This window comes from Toxotes jaculatrix, chromosome 11 (genome assembly GCF_017976425.1).
Source record: "Toxotes jaculatrix isolate fToxJac2 chromosome 11, fToxJac2.pri, whole genome shotgun sequence".
NCBI classification, from domain to species: Eukaryota; Metazoa; Chordata; class Actinopteri; family Toxotidae; genus Toxotes; species Toxotes jaculatrix.
In genome coordinates, this window is record NC_054404.1 from 248060 (window position 1) to 263808 (window position 15749).

General features: G+C 49.0%; 2 protein-coding genes across 3 annotated transcripts; one reads left to right on the forward strand and one right to left on the reverse strand.

Annotated features, from left to right (window-relative positions):
* Positions 1-1230: 1230 nt before the first annotated feature.
* ncoa4 (nuclear receptor coactivator 4) lies at positions 1231-10988 on the reverse strand. 2 transcript variants are annotated; one of them, XM_041050065.1, is made up of 11 exons: positions 10833-10988; positions 6480-6603; positions 5422-5562; positions 5193-5284; positions 3981-4089; positions 3783-3863; positions 3387-3509; positions 2364-3068; positions 1955-2275; positions 1730-1822; positions 1231-1597 (listed from the first exon to the last, which is right to left on the reverse strand). In XM_041050065.1, exons 1-11 carry the CDS (start codon positions 10868-10870, stop codon positions 1592-1594), a joined length of 1833 nt encoding a protein of 610 aa, XP_040905999.1. In that variant the 5' UTR covers positions 10871-10988; the 3' UTR covers positions 1231-1591. The 2 variants fall into 2 exon arrangements, with proteins under 2 accessions (XP_040905999.1, XP_040906000.1); XM_041050066.1 differs by lacking the exon at positions 10833-10988 and adding an exon at positions 9744-9982.
* Positions 10989-11358: 370 nt separating this feature from the next.
* yipf3 (Yip1 domain family, member 3) lies at positions 11359-15396 on the forward strand. The gene is made up of 9 exons (XM_041049159.1): positions 11359-11624; positions 12089-12298; positions 13353-13459; positions 13543-13588; positions 13929-14021; positions 14187-14318; positions 14464-14577; positions 14658-14781; positions 14908-15396. Exons 1-9 carry the CDS (start codon positions 11553-11555, stop codon positions 15027-15029), a joined length of 1020 nt encoding a protein of 339 aa, XP_040905093.1. The 5' UTR covers positions 11359-11552; the 3' UTR covers positions 15030-15396.
* Positions 15397-15749: the final 353 nt, after the last annotated feature.

Here is a 15749-nt window from a genome sequence, read left to right on the forward strand (position 1 = left end):
TGAGAGGAGGAAGAGGAGGAAGGTAGAACAGCTGGGGATGGAGGAGAGGAGGAGAAGGATAAGCAGCATATAGGACATGATACACACAAACAGCTGGTTCCACAGCAGAGGAGCCGGACAGCTGAAGGCTCGGCCTCACATTCTGCTTTCAGAGATTCTGTTGGAACTATCAGCTCTGAGACATGAAGACAGACATGAAAACAGACAGACAGACATTCATCCTCCAGACTCAGAGCTCAGAAACACTGAGCTCTGCTTTTTATTATCAACTTCCAGGTGAATCTTTTTTCTTCACTTCAGCAGGTTCACAAACGCCAGCAAGTAACAGACGCTGCTCGTCACCTGCAGCAGGTTACGCTTTCACACCTGTTCGTTTGTCAGCAGGTTTACACAAAACCTACAAACTGAATTGCACAGAACTTGGTGGAGAGAAGACCCCGGTCCACGGATTTAACAGCTGGAGCTCATGCAGGTGCTGCAGCACCTGAACTCTGACAGGAAGTTCACCTGTGACTGAGTGTTTTTAGAACTTTTACTGCAGTGAAAGATCACGGTGATGTCACAGACACAGCGATGATGTCATTATGTTTTATTACTGTAGAGAATCACAGCAGGAGAGAAGTGATGACATCACAGAAGCCCCCCCCCCAAAAAAAAAACACAGCAGAGCTTCAATAAAAAGCACCAATCACTGCTGACAGCAGAGTCATGTGACCTGTCTGCTGACTCCACACAAGGCATTCTGGGAAATGAAATTCTTTCTCTTTGATTCTATAGATTTCAGGAGGTGTTTTCTTCCCTGAACTGAGTCTGCCAGGCAGCTGATGACACAGCGAGCTCCACCAATCAGACTCTGCGTCTGATGTGATGAAACTCACAGAGACCAGGTGTTGTCATGGAAACTAAAATTAGCAGAGGGCAGTCTGGACAGACAGGAAGTGGATCTCTGCAGGTCTCAGCAGGTTCACGGAAAAAAAAAAAACAGAAAAGGAGAATTCCACCAAACAGGAAGTGTCATAAAAACAGCTGTTAGAATCAGATCCATTAAAATAAAAGTTACTATGTATGGAGATATATATATATATATATATATATATGTTATTTATATGTCACTAACCCCACCCACCCTGCTATTAACACCCCCCCGTCCCCCATCAGGATCAGCTGATGACAAACTCAAAACAAATGCGAGCTGTTTCCTGTCGGAGCATCGTCATCGGGGGTGTTTGGTGTTTTTGTTTAGAAAGTGACTTTAATAACTGATCAATAACTGATCAGGTAAATGAACTGAGGCGACTCTTCGGATGATCAGACAGGAAACAGGCTCCTGAGCTTTCAGCCACATCACTTTATTCCTCCAGATGAAGACAGAGAGACGTGGCTGAAAGCTCTTACACAGCTTTAAGCTTGAGCTCATATTATTTAATCCCCACAGTCTGCCTCCTGATTGTTCTGATCCTGATTGGAGGAGAGGCGTGGCTCCGCGTCATGATGTCACAGGAAGAAGGTGGCATTGGATAGATCATTGTAGTCGTGTGCGCTGATCAGCAATAAAGTGAGCAGAAGAAGAAGAGTCATCGTCATGTCATCGTCACATCTGGAAGGAAAGCAGGGACACAAGTGAAGAGCGGACCCTCAGGTGGCATCGGGGCGTGTGGGGGGCGGGGGGTCAGGGGAGGGGGCAGTGAGTGTAAAGCAGCAGAGGAGATACCTGCTTTTTTGCACTCACCTGTATAGGAGCTTTGTGCAGCCATTTTTCTTTGTCTCCGCCCACCTTCATGCAGGAGAACAGGTCACAGACCGTAGGTAACACCAGGCGCTCCTGAGGACACGAGACAGCCCACATCACAAACCTTCATAATAAACTGAACCCAGGTCACATCCAACATGGCCGCTGCTCGCCTGCTCTCGTTCTCTGACCCCACCACCTGAACAATCCCTGCTGGCCTGTTACCTGAGCCTGACTCCTCTTCTTCAGCAGCCACTTGTCCTCCTCTTCAGCTGGGCTGTGCTGACCTCCTGACCCCGGAGCAGGAGTCAGAGTCTTTCCTGGGAGGACCCACAGGTCTGGATTCAGAGGAAGCTGGAATGGGGAGGGGGAGGAGAAAGAGGGAGACTTGAACTGGGTGCTGTGGTCCTCCCTGCTGGCCTTCTCCTCCTCAGGAACCACACAGCCAGAGAGGGAGGAGCTGAAAACCTGTAGAGGAGTCCTGCAGGAGGAGGTGGTGGAGGTGGAGTTGGTGGGGTGGAGCCAGGCCTCCAGGATGGCGTGAACCTGAGGAGACACAATCAGTCCTGACTCACATGATGGATCTGAGACCTGATCTCAGATCTGAGAATGAGGATTAAAGAGCTGCTGTTACCTTCTGCTCCTGCTCTCTGCAGTACGGTGTGGATGGGGCAGTTTTCACGGAGGGGGGGGCGTTCTTGTCTGTGGGCAGGGCGTTCTTGGCCACGGGGACTCCGTTCTTGTCCCGTCCGTCCTGTTGGAGCAGCCAGAAGCTCAGAGCTTCTTTCCCACAGTTCTCCTCACAGACACACTCGGAGTAGGTGGAGCAGAGCTCGTTGGCCCTGCAGTTCTGCTGCACCGGCACCGTCTGTTGCAGCCACGCCTCCAGGGCCGTCACAGCTGGGGGCGGGGAGATGGGGCTGGAGGCGGGCGGGGTCTTCAGGCACTTGAGCTGGCCCAGGTTCTCGATCTCCACGGCCCTGGCGGTCTGGCAGCAGGATGAGCAGTCGGCGGCCGGGCGGCTCGAGCCGGCCAGCCAATCGCTGGATGACCAGCCGTCCTCAAAAGGCTTCAACACCTGCCGCCACCGCTCTGCATCTGACATGGTCTCCATGGCAATGGTGGGAGGGGCGATGAGCCAGTCGCTCAGCTCCTCCTCCTCGGGGGCGACGGCGAACTCTGATTCATCGATCTTCTCGATGGAGAAGGAGGAGCTGCAGCTGCTGCTGGTCCTCTCCCTGCCGACGGGCATCTGGTCCTGGAGCAACCACGCCTCCAGGTCCCTGAGCTGACCCCAGGCCTGCAGGAAGTCCACAGAGGCCAGGATGGGACAGGAAGTCTGCAGAGACACCCAGGAAGTCAGTCCAACAACAACAGGACATTTTCAGTGAATGGATCCCTTCACAGTGTCTCTGCCCTGAACAGTTTTAGCCTCAAACTACAACGTTATGTTATATTATCCTTCCCTGGAAACAGCTGAGTCACAGGTAAAACAACCGCAGGTAAACACAGCTGATGAAACTCTGAGCTGAAACCGTGACCTGACTCTGACTGCAACACGTTTTCTGAGCTACTGTGAGAAGCTGCTTCGCTCCTTCATCGTACATGGCAGTGGATTTCTCTGGCTCTGGATCAAACATCTGAAGACGCCTCTCACCTTGCTCTCCTTGTGTGACATCAGCCAATCCTGAGGGTTCCTGCTGGACTGGTAACCAATAAGAGTGCCGCTGGTTTGACGAGTTCCCAACAACCAGTCGCCCAGAGACCCGACCTCCGTCTTCTGCAGAAACACAGATCCACAACGTCAGATTAGACTGATCCGGATCCCAGATCCTCTGTGGGCCACAAACTCACACCAGTATCACCTCAATCAGTAAAACGATTACAGGTGGGCGGACCTGTCCAATCAGAAACACCTCAGAGCTCTGGACTGAGTGATGGACCACAGCACAGGTGCGGTGCTGCTGCTGTGTGATGTCCTGGACTCTCAGGTGCGCTTTGGTTCTCCACAGGAGCAGCACGTCAAACAGATGTACCTGCTGGGTAGACTTACCTGTGTCTTGGCTGCCATTGGACAGCTTTGCCCCTGACCTCTCTGGGGGTCAGGGCTCTGAGAGGACACACCCTCCACAAGCTGCAAACAGGAAGTACAGAAAATACCCGGTCAGCATTACACAGTCCATAGAACGTGTGTGTGTGTGTGTGTGTGTGTGTGTGTGTGTGTGTGTCTGTTTGCATGAGTGTGTGTTACCTGTGCAGTGATGCTGCCAAACGAGGTGATGGCCTGCCTCAGAGAGCGAGTGTCGGCGTGGAAACTCATCTCAGGGGTTTCCTCAGGTGTCAGGCTTAGTGAGGACAACCTGCACACACAGGAGGAGAAAACAAACATACCCCTTCATCATCATCTCCATCCTCATCCTCCTCCATTATCAACATTAAATCTAGCCTTGATTTTATCAAATCATCAACAACTGCTTTCCACACCTACACTGAACTGTCCTGTCAGCTGTGTTTACCCTGCACCTGATCTCATTCAGTCAGACTGTCCCAGTAACAGCAGCTGGATCAGCTGTGATCAGCTGGATCAGCTGTGATCAGCTGTGATCAGCTGTGATCAGCTGTGATCAGCTGTGATCAGCTGGATCAGCTGTGATCAGCGGTCATCAGCTGTGATCAGCTGTGATCAGCTGGATCAGCTGTGATCAGCTGTGATCAGCTGGATCAGCTGTGATCAGCTGGATCAGCGGTCATCAGCGGTGATCAGCGGTGATCAGCGGTGATCAGCGGTGATCAGCTGCTGTCTGCAGTGGACCATGGATGGACACACACCTCTCACTGGATCACTGTGAAACTGAAGGAAAGTTAAAAACTGCAGGATTCTGAATGAAGTTCTGCAGGAGGGACATCAGAGATGATGATGTCCTCAGGAAGTGGAGTCTCCTCGGGCTCTGGGACATGATGGTGTCCTGATGCTCTCTCAGTTTGCTGATGATGAGTAGACCGTAGTTAGAATAAGTCACGTCTGTGCTCGTTTGCTAACTGAGGCTGTGCAGTCGCTGGAGTTTGATCCAGTTCCACATGTTTGTGTTGAAGCTGCATATTTTCAGTGAAAGTAAAGAAACGAGCTGCAGCTACAGACACCGAGCTCGACGCCGACGAAAACTACAGACACTGAGACAGAAGGCTGAGGATTCACAGATCAGGCTGTGTGAGGACAGACTGTCATTCAGTGAATCCCTCCTCATCCTCAGCGTTAGCTGAAGTCTCAGGGTCAGGTCTGAACTCGCCATGTTTAAGGAGAGGAGCTACACCCTGCTGCGCCCCGCTGTGCTCTGCTGCGCCCTCAGAGCCAAACGGAGGGAGCTGACAGAGGAAGGTGAGGCCTGATGAAGGTGCCAGCCTCCTCTTACTCCGTGTTTCTCACAGACCTCCTGCTGTCACAGATGTAGGTGTGTGTACTTACTTCTCCATGCAGCTGGTCAGCTGGTTGTTCAGGTCGTTGCTGCTGTTGGAGTTCTGCAGCTGATGAGCGATCACATCAAACTGACCTCTGAGCTGAAACAGAGCACACACAGCAGGTCAAAATCCGGCCGTGTTCTCGTTCCACGCGTGTGTTCTGTATGTTCCACGTTCCTGTGAGATAAAGGCGGTGCTCCGCCCTGGTGGCAGGAGCTGGTAAAGTGTGCAGTTACCCAGTGCAGCTGGTGCAGCTGCTGCTGCAGGGTTTCCATCTTCAGCTGTTCCAGCAGCTCGATCTGACCGAGCAGCCACACCTCTCTGCAGCGCAGCGCCTCCTGCTGACGGCTCACACAGCTCTGAAGCTCCGAACGCACCTGGGGGACACGGGCGAGACGCACAGGTGAGACATGCAGCAGACACACTGTTATTCAGCTCTGAACACACAGCAGACACAGCTCGTCCCACCGTCTCCGCTCAGGAGCTGCTGCTTCTCTGTGGACGCACACACATCAGACACGTGAACACACAGGTAGAGACTCACCTGAAGCTGCACAGGAGAAGGAGCAGACACAACAGCAGCCTAACCCAGACCACAGCAGAGCCCAGTACCTGAAGCTGTTCCCAGTCCAACAGTGAGCTGGTCTCTCTTTTATATACTGACTCTACCACCTGCTCTCTCTCTCTTTCTCTCTCTCTCTACAGGCTTTTATATGCTGACTCGACCAGCTCCACCTCTGGTCACATGTTTTCTCCCTCACTCCCTCACAGAGTGAGTCAGCAGTGATGAGGTGAGGACAAAGGACTGATGAATGTCTGTGGTCAAAGTGCTGACTGATGGACGAGGATCAGAGGCTCAGACACAGTGACGTCCCCCAGTCTGTCCTGAGCCACCGGGGCTGTGATCAGGCTCAGCCAATAAATCAGCTGTAGATCTGCAACTGACTTTACTTTCATTACGGATTCATCCAAACTGTTCTGTCTCTGAAGTGAGCGACGATCGAGTAAAATCAAGTTAGACGTTTTTAAATGTTTCAAACAAAACCACAGAATCTGTTAAAGCCCGAGAGAAGCATCGAACCCTCGTGTGTGAGAAGCTGGAAGCAGGTAACGTTACCAGGTAACACCCTGTGATCAGCTGCAGTCTGCTGGTTAACCAGCTCTGACTCATCACTCAGGTGTGACGGACACCTGAGGATGTAACTGACTTTAGAAACTTTAGAAACTCCGAGCATCAGCGTTCACATCCGAATACAGACAGTCAGACGAGGAAGAGGATGATGAAGGTTCTGACCTCTCGGGCATTTTCTCTCAGCTGCTGCTCAGCCTTCATCACGCCGTTGATGGCGTCGTCTAGCTGACCCTGGGCCTGCCGGCACTGCTTCAGGCCGCCGGCTGCTGCCTCTGCCGGTGGCATCCTGGACAGGAAAGAGGACACAGAGGGGACACTGTCAAAATAAAACAGGCAATGAAACTATTAATAAGGGAAAAGCTGACACTGATCGTGTTCATGATCTGATCAGTGTCACAGAATAACAGACACGGTCAGTGCTGCTGTAAATACATGTGGTGTCATGTGACACCGTCTGTCATTTCTCTGCTTCTTATCTTTATGTATATTTTTCATTTCTTCTCTGTATTTATTACACACACACACACACACAGCTTAGAGGGAAGTGCCACTGTAATATTGTTGGACATTGTTCAATGACAATAAAGGCCATTCTATTCTGTTCTATTGAAAGGAGAGGAGGACACACATGGACAGTTTTTACTTTCTCTTCTGTTTTCTGGAGTAACGCTGCACTCTTTCCTCATCCCTCACTTCTGCTTTTCTCCTCGTTCTTATCAACATCAGTTGACAGGAACACCTGATCGTCTGAGCTTCCTGTTCCTGGTTCTCATTAAAACCGTGTTTAAAATCAAAACTGTCAATCAAATCACGTCTGTCCCGTTCTGTGCTGCACTGAGGTCACATGACAGCACTCATCTTTATAAAGACAGGCCATTGTTCATTGTTCCATTCGTCCTCCCTCATTACGTTCCTGTGTCCTCTGACTGACGGAGCATTACAATAACAGCTTCAGTGATTGGTCGAGTAACTGATCAATAGCAGACTAATTGAAAACTGATGCAGATTCATCAAAACATCACAGTAAAGTCAGGCTTCATGGACGTATGTCCTCTGTCCTGGGGTGTACGCTCAGAGGCAGGACGGAGGCACAGACATGTCCCTTAGATCCCATTTACATCAATACACCAAATGAAAACATCAAGTTTAAACAGACAAATAATGAAAAGGACAGAAGTTCTGACCAAAACTGACTGAACTTTAATCCCTGAAATAATTAATATAAATAATCAGCAGATTAATGAAAATGATCATTAGTTTTATAAATGTCTCTATTTTTACCTCAGGGTTAGACCATGTGATATTTTTGGGCTTATGACAGAATTAGATCATTTGTCCTTGATACCGAGAGCACGGTGCCACGGCTGGGTGATGTCAGTGTGGCCGAGGTCATGTGATCACAGGCTGAATCCTGCAGAGCTGAAGCTTCAGTGTCTCGTGCTCAGGTGTTTCTGTTCTTCCTGTCACACTGGGACTGAGGCAGCTGACCACAGCTCAGCCTGCCCCCCAGCTCAGCCTGTGGTGGGACAGACTGAGCGGTGGTGAAGCCTCAGGTGACACTCATGATGTTTGTGACCACGGCTGCATTGTGCTTTGTGACTGGTCAGAGGGCTGAGTGGTCACCAGGATCCTCTGGGGTTAAACCAGTTAAACCGCCAAACTATTTTCAGACACAGCTGGTCAACAGTCCTCGCTAATATAGAAACGTCTGACAAAGTCCAGAGACACAGCTGCACTCCTGCAAACTGCCGGGGACACCGCAGCACTTCACACAAACAGGAGCAGTGAAGACCTGGTGAGGACACACTCCCTGTCTCACAGAGCAGCAGTGCTCGTATTTATCATCTCCATCCAGCTGTTATCATTAACATATATTTGTGGATCTGTTGTCATGGAAACTGCACCTATATGAAATGGATCCAACTTATTGAATCATGTGTCACATGACTGTTGTTCGCTCAGAGGGATGGGGGGTGGGGGGGCTGCCTGAGGGTGCGGCGCTGTTTTGATATCGGCTGCGAACAGTCAGTCAGCTGATCCCTGAACCTGCCGCTGATAAGAACCTGCTTCACTCTCTCTGAGGAAAAACAACAGGCTGACCTTTGACCTCCACCTTCTGCTGCCATCAGCACAGCTGTGTTTACACGCGAGCAGGTTAAATGGAAGGTTCATCAGGGGAATAACAGGAAGCCAGTGGCAACAATAACATCTACAATTTATCAAGAACATCCATTGATCCTCCCAGCTGTTTTAACTCTGGTTCTTAGTAATATGATTCATCAATGAATGTGACCAGAAATATTCCAGCCCTTTATAAATCTAATGTACGTGGTGCCTGTTTGAAGCAACAGTTTGATGCTTTTAAAGACTCTGAGACCTGCAGGAAAAACGATTATCACTCAGAATATTTCTGCAGAACAGGCTCGTAGCTAACTCTGGTTTCTGCCACTGATCTGATGAATCAGCTGATCAGCTCCTCAATTCTTCTTGTAAATTGTACAAACGTTCAAAACTATTTTCCAGAGTAAAAGGTTTTGTCCTCAAATGTCTTCAGAGGCGAAATGATGAGTCGATTAATCGATCAACACCAACTCCTTCGATAATCAGTTAATCATAAAAAGTCACTTTTAAAGTTCTTAAGTTTGAACCTTTGCTGTGTTTCTTATCTTAACCTGATGATAACGTTGGCTGTGCAACATCAGACACTCGACGACACAAACTCTGACTCAGGGAAACTGTGGTGGCAGATCTGAACTGTTTTCTGATGTTGTATAAACATAATGAATCAGCAGTTTACAGAGCACAGAGACTCACAGCACAAAATGCTCCCAGCTTCTGAAACACACACCTGTTATCTTCCACGTGTGCTAAGTTAACAGTCATGTTTACCTGATGTTAAAGTGGTGGGACAGAGCCATGTCCACAGCACTGCACCCACACAGGTCTGAGGCAGCTGTACTGCAGTACCTCCACAATCTGTTACTGTTTGTACTTCACCTTTCACATGCAGCTGGAGCCACTTTATGGTTAATGGTTCTAATTACTAAATGAATGTGATGTATTGCTGCACATTAAAGAACAGAACATAAAGCAGTTAAACTTAGATCCACCTCGATCAGCTTCAACAGTAAAATATTACTTATATACAAAAATATTCCAGGAGTGCACATGTAAAAACAATGAACGAGCTAACGCAGTGTTCCAGCTCCTGGTTTTAACCTGAATACTGTCCGTATATTTTTACTGAGCTAAGATCTGACAGCTGACATCTCTCGCTTTGTTATTTCTCTGTAAGAAATCACATTATTCTGTCTAATAACATCTGTGCAGCAGGTTTATTTTCCTAAACTCCAGTAACAGGGCCATGTGGAGGCTAAGTCGGGGCTAATATGGCGCACTGAGTCAGGAAATCCTCCGGTACCGTACCTCATGCTGCGGGTAAATCACCACACACCGACGCTGAAAACAGGCGCTTATGTCGACTCCGGGCTCCGTCGCGAACAGTGGAATAAACCCGGGGCTTCTTTGTTTTTCCTCTTCTGGAGTCAGGGTTCAAAGGAATGAGGAAACTCTGCCCTGCCTGTCCGCCATCACTGCTCGTCGGCCCGCACGTACACTCTCACCCGAGGGAGGGCCCCGCGGAGGGGGGCCGGCTTACTCCGTCAGCTGCTGCAGTGTATTCAAATCTAACACGAACACCCGCATTACACGTGTGAGTGGTTTGCTCAGATATGACGGAGGACAATCAACACGGCTGACAGCGCGGCTCCATATTAACCTCGAGTGAACGTAACGCAGCTGTGTCAGTTCTACTCGCCAGACTCCATACAAAAACAACACATTTTAATGTTGTCGGGTTTGTCCGGCAGGGTGCACAGCGGGCAGAGCAACTTCACGCTTTCCATACATCTGAAAGGTCCCAATAAGCTCACCATACATACAGATGACCCAGCAGCACTTCACTTAATAACATCTTATATGTTACAGCCGTTGTACCCCTGCTCTCGACTCTGAAACTACGAGAGAGGAATCGCATCTAAAAGTTTGGCATCTTTACTGAGGTGACTGTGCTCGGACTGTTCTGAGTATGAGATTCCCTGAGTTTCGTTTTAGAGTCTAATGAAACGAGGGCGTATGTATCGTAGTAACCGTGTCCTGGGACACAATGATTCAGACTTTTTACTGGATGGAAAACCTTCAGATATCAGGCTGGACTCACGCTGGTTTATCGTACAATGGTTTGTCACCGGCTGGAGGTCACGCAGTGTTTAGCTCAGGCAGCTCTGCGTTATTACACCATGGCCTTTATCTGTCGACAAGGATGTTTTTTAAATCTACACTAAAACATAGTAACGCCTTTAAACTTAAACCTAAAGCCCACCTTTATGAGGCTGAGGCGAATCAGGGCCGACAGCCGTCAGATGTAACAGCTGAGCTAACAGTGCTAGCTAAACTAGCTCCGACATTATCGGCGTCATCTCAGCCGTTCTCGGAGTCGCAGCCGGTCGAACTCACCGTGTGCCTTTGTTGTAGACCCTCGACTTCGATGTCATAAATAATCCAAGAGAGTTAAGTGACTCGTTGCACCGAAAGAGACCTCCGTTAAATGCCGGTACGTCTCACCGGCCGGAATCCAATGTCACGATCACTTCAGGGAAAAAAAACAATGCAAGACCACATTAACCGGAAATGAGGATATCGCGAGAATTGAAACATCTCGTTATCAGAAGAGCGATACTGCCCCCCTGTGGTGACCGGCGGACACTGCGGTTATTGAAGTTTTCCTCTCAGCAGAGAGACTGTGTGGGCTTCTCCTAAAGTCATTAGTAATGTTATGTTAAATAAATTACTTTCTTATAAAAACGATACGATGTGTGTAAATAATGATTTACGGGCTCCAACCTTAACACAACTCACTGTTGTGTCTGGTCGAGACCATAGACTGTATAAGACGAGACGTACTGTTGTCACGGGCCGTGTGTGTATGCCACCGACTAGAATCTCGCGATATTTCCGGCCCACGTCACGCCGTTTGCGTGACGTTGCCGTGCGTGGGGAGCGGAGGTTCAGCTGCGTCCTAATGTTGTTATGTGGATTTTAGTGACTCAGACATCAGAGTTTCGTTGTTTCTGCGGAGATCGGACTCCGTGTGTCCACTGAGGGAACAGTCACACCGTCACCGACACGGGACAGACACGGTACACCGCCGGATAAACTGCTGCTGCCGCGGGAAAAATGTCTGTGGGCTCCGGGAGCAGAAACACGAACGCGGAACCGTGGGGGAGCTTTGACGACAACCTCATCCAGGTGAGCTAACAGGCTAACCTGCTAACAAACACACTGCTAACCAGTTAACAGGCCATCTAACACGCTGCTACACAGGTAACTACACAGGTAACAACACAGGTAACAGGCGAACCTGCTCACCTACAAATGAACCCGTGACTAACCTGCTAATCCGCTAACTGACCAGCCAGCTAGCCAGCTAACTAACAGGCCGGGGGATAACCAGGTTAACCTAACCTGTCGTTCAGTAGTAACTCAGTACTTTGCTTGTTTCAAAGTTCTGCCACTTTCTACTTTTACTGCTGAGATCATCACCTGAGGAAGTTTCAACAGCAGATGTTGAGTTTTGACTTTTAAAATGACGATTAATCAGATATGACAGAATTAATCAGACAATTAATCGATTAGACGTCTTCATTAATCAGAGCTGAGATCGATCCTTGCTTCCTTGTGTGTTTCCTCCCTTGTTTCCTCACGTGTTCCAGGGTGGCGGATCGGCGGTCATTGACATGGAGAACATGGATGACACGTCGGGCTCCAGCTTTGAGGACATGGGGGAGATGCACCAGAGGATGAAGGAGGAGGAGGAGGTGGCAGCGGAGGCGGCTGCCACAGAAGACGACAACGCCGATGACGGAGAGTTTCTGGGTATGAAGGGGTTAAAGGGTCAGCTGGGCCGACAGGTGGCCGACGAGGTGAGTCCCACTCAGGACGCGGGTCAGCGATGATCCATTCACACACCGTTTAACACACGTGAACTGCGTCGAGAGAATGTGTCGCCTCAGGCCAGGTGTTCAGGTGTTCAGAGTTCTGCAGGGATTTCATGAGGAGGACCGGTTTATTAGGAACACCTGTCTCAGCCTAAGCTGGTCTGGTCCCACAGTCCTGTGATGTGATGTTCAGTCTGTGTTCAGACCGTTTCACACAGGTGTGGATTCACCTGCAGGATCTCTGTGCTGACAGGTGATTCTGTTATTCACTCTATTCTTATTCATATAAACAGAAACACCTGTCAGCACAGCTGCACTGTAAACAGGTGTTCTGAGGAGAGAGACAGCGTTAGTGTAAACTGAATCTGTCAGACATGAGCAGACCTTTAAAGACTCTGGGCTCTGAGGAAACATCTGAACATGAACATTATTATTTATAGATAAAACAACTAATCGATTAAATGGAAAAATACTCAGCGGATCAATCCATGATCATAATAACAGACTTTAATCTGAGTTCCTGTGGAGGGTGGATGAGCCCTGACATCCCGTCTGTCTCACACTGGGTGCAGCACTGACGGGACTGTGGCAGATCCTCTGGATTCTGTTCATTAATGATTAATCAGAGAATTATTTTTCCGATCAACTGATTGTTTTGTCTGTAAAATGTTGGAGCAGTGCTGCTGAGCACGTCTTCAGACTTCTGTCCCAAACGTTCACTGTGACCAAAGTCTCACTCTGAACAAGCTGGAACCAGCAAAAAAAAAAGATCAATGAGTAAAATAGTTTCTGATTAATTTCCTGTGGCTCGACCAGCCGATTAATCGACCGATTGGTTCTACTGTTTCTATGAATCGTTGGTTGGTGTCTTTCACAGTAAAAGCCTTCTGGTGAAGAGCCTTTATGCTGAAGCAGCTGCGGGAAGTGTCTGTGTGTCTCAGTGTCTGGTCCAGACCTCGGTGTGGACTTTTTTGTCTCTGCCTTCCGAACTTGTTGGATCAGGTGTAGCTGAGACCTGATACCTGTGTGCTGTGTCCAGGTGTGGCAGGCGGGGAAGCGTCAGGCGTCCAGAGCCTTTAACCTTTACGCCAACATCGACATCCTGAGGCCGTACTTTGACGTGGAACCGGTTCAGGTCCGCAGCAGGTAGGACCCTCCCCTTCCTGTTTCCTGTCAGATGTTTCCTGTTTTCTGCTGGGTCTGACTGTCATCTGCTCTGTGTCTCCCAGGCTGATTGAGTCCATGATACCTGTCCGCATGATCAACTTCCCACAGGTAACCACGTACGCAAGATCAGGTTCAGGATCAGGTTCAGGTTCAGGATCAGGATCAGGTTCAGGATCAGGTTCAGGATCAGGTTCAGGTTCAGGATCAGGATCAGGTTCAGGATCAGGATCAGGATCAGGTTCAGGATCAGGTTCAGGTTCAGGTTCAGGATCAGGTTCAGGTTCAGGTTCAGGATCAGGTTCAGGTTCAGGATCAGGATCAGGATCAGGTTCAGGATCAGGTTCAGGATCAGGTTCAGGATCAGGATCAGGATCAGGTTCAGGTTCAGGATCAGGTTCAGGATCAGGTTCAGGTTTGTGTCTGCTGACAGTTTGTACTTCCTGTGTAGAAGATCGCAGGTGAGCTGTACGGTCCTCTGATGCTGGTCTTCACTCTGGTGGCCATCCTGCTGCACGGAATGAAGACCTCAGGAACCGTAATTGTATGAACACACACACTCACTCACACACACACACACACAGCGTCTTCACTCTGCACATTCATCAGCACGACAGCGAGGTGATACTAAACTGAATAATGAGGATGATGAGCTGCTGGTCACTGATGAGTGGTGTGTGTGTGTGTGTGCATGCGTGTGCGTGCGCAGAGGGAGGGCACTCTGATGGGCACTGCCATAGGAACGTGTTTTGGTTACTGGCTCGGTGTTTCCTCCTTCATCTATTTCCTCGCGTACCTGGTCAACGCTCAGATCACCATGCTGCAGATGCTGTCCCTGCTGGTCAGTACTGGAACTACAACAACACTTACACTGAATATACAGTAAACACACAGTACACACAGTATCAGTACCATCTGAACTGTGGTAATCGTGTACAGACTGGTAGGTCAGTATTTTTAATCTGCTTCCTGTTTGCCGTTGTCAGGGTTACGGTTTGTTTGGTCACTGCGCCGTCCTCCTCATCACCTACAACATCCACTTCCACTTCCTGTTCTACGTCCTGTGGCTGGTGGTTGGAGGACTGTCCACTCTGCGTATGGTGAGGACTATATTTCCCATCAGCCCCTGGTTGTCCCTCAGCTGTAGACTCACCTGGTTTCCTGTGTGTCCTCCTATCAGGTGGCAGCTCTGCTGTCTCGTACGGTCGGTCAAACTCCTCGTCTCCTCCTCTGTGGGACTCTCTCTCTGCTGCACATGCTCTTCCTGCTCTACCTGCACTTTGCGTACCACAAGATCGTAGAAGGTAAGACACACACCTGTGCACCTGACGTCACATTAATGTGTGCATGAACGTGCTGATGTCATGTGATGGATTGTGACCTGTTTACCTGCGGGGGTCGACAACAACCTTCCGTTGCTGTTGTTTCAGGGTTGCTGGACTCTTTGGAAGGACCCAACTTGGCTCCCATGCAGCGGGTGGCCCGAGATGTGCCTGAACTAACGCTCAATGCCACAGTGAGGAGCCTGGGGGCCTTGCTGAGGGCCCGCTGAGGGTCTCGCTGAGGGCCCCACACACTCAGAGACGCTGTCAGTTGTCTTTTAACTGAGGAAAGTTTCCGTCTCTGTGTAAATTCTTATTGTTGGAACCTAAAATCACAGAATGATCACAACTCAAAGGTCTGTGTAGAATCTCAACAGCATGCGACAGCTGAGCGGAGTCCATGTACTGATGAAGACCATGACAGCTCCTGACGACGGCCTTTGAGTGGAGCTGGTTCTGTTGAAGCTTTGTGTTAATGAACCTTTTCTCATCTGTACATGTTTTGTTGAGTCTGTAGGATTTTTTTCATATTCAGATGTATTTATAGTTCCTGTACAGACACTCAAATAAAGTCTCTGGGTTTCGGCCGAAGTCACAGTGATCGTCGTCCTTGTTTCAGAGGAGTAATGGCAGTTTGAAAAGCAAAACTTACAGAATTACAGATGAGCGGAGACGATTTCATCGGAAGCATAATTCAGTTCATTCGCTCTTCATTTGTAAGATTAACCACTTCATAATCCAATTTACTCTTCACACCATGAACCATATTATTAATCTTCAACGTAACCACGACTCACGAGAACTTTGACTTTTAACACAAAGAGTAATGACAACACAACGTGCAGGTGATACTTCTGTACTACAGCAAAAGTGTCATCAAAGTACGTTTAAGGTAAAAGTTCTCAGAATCATGTTGTGCTACAGTTCTGGATACATTAATGTGTTCATTG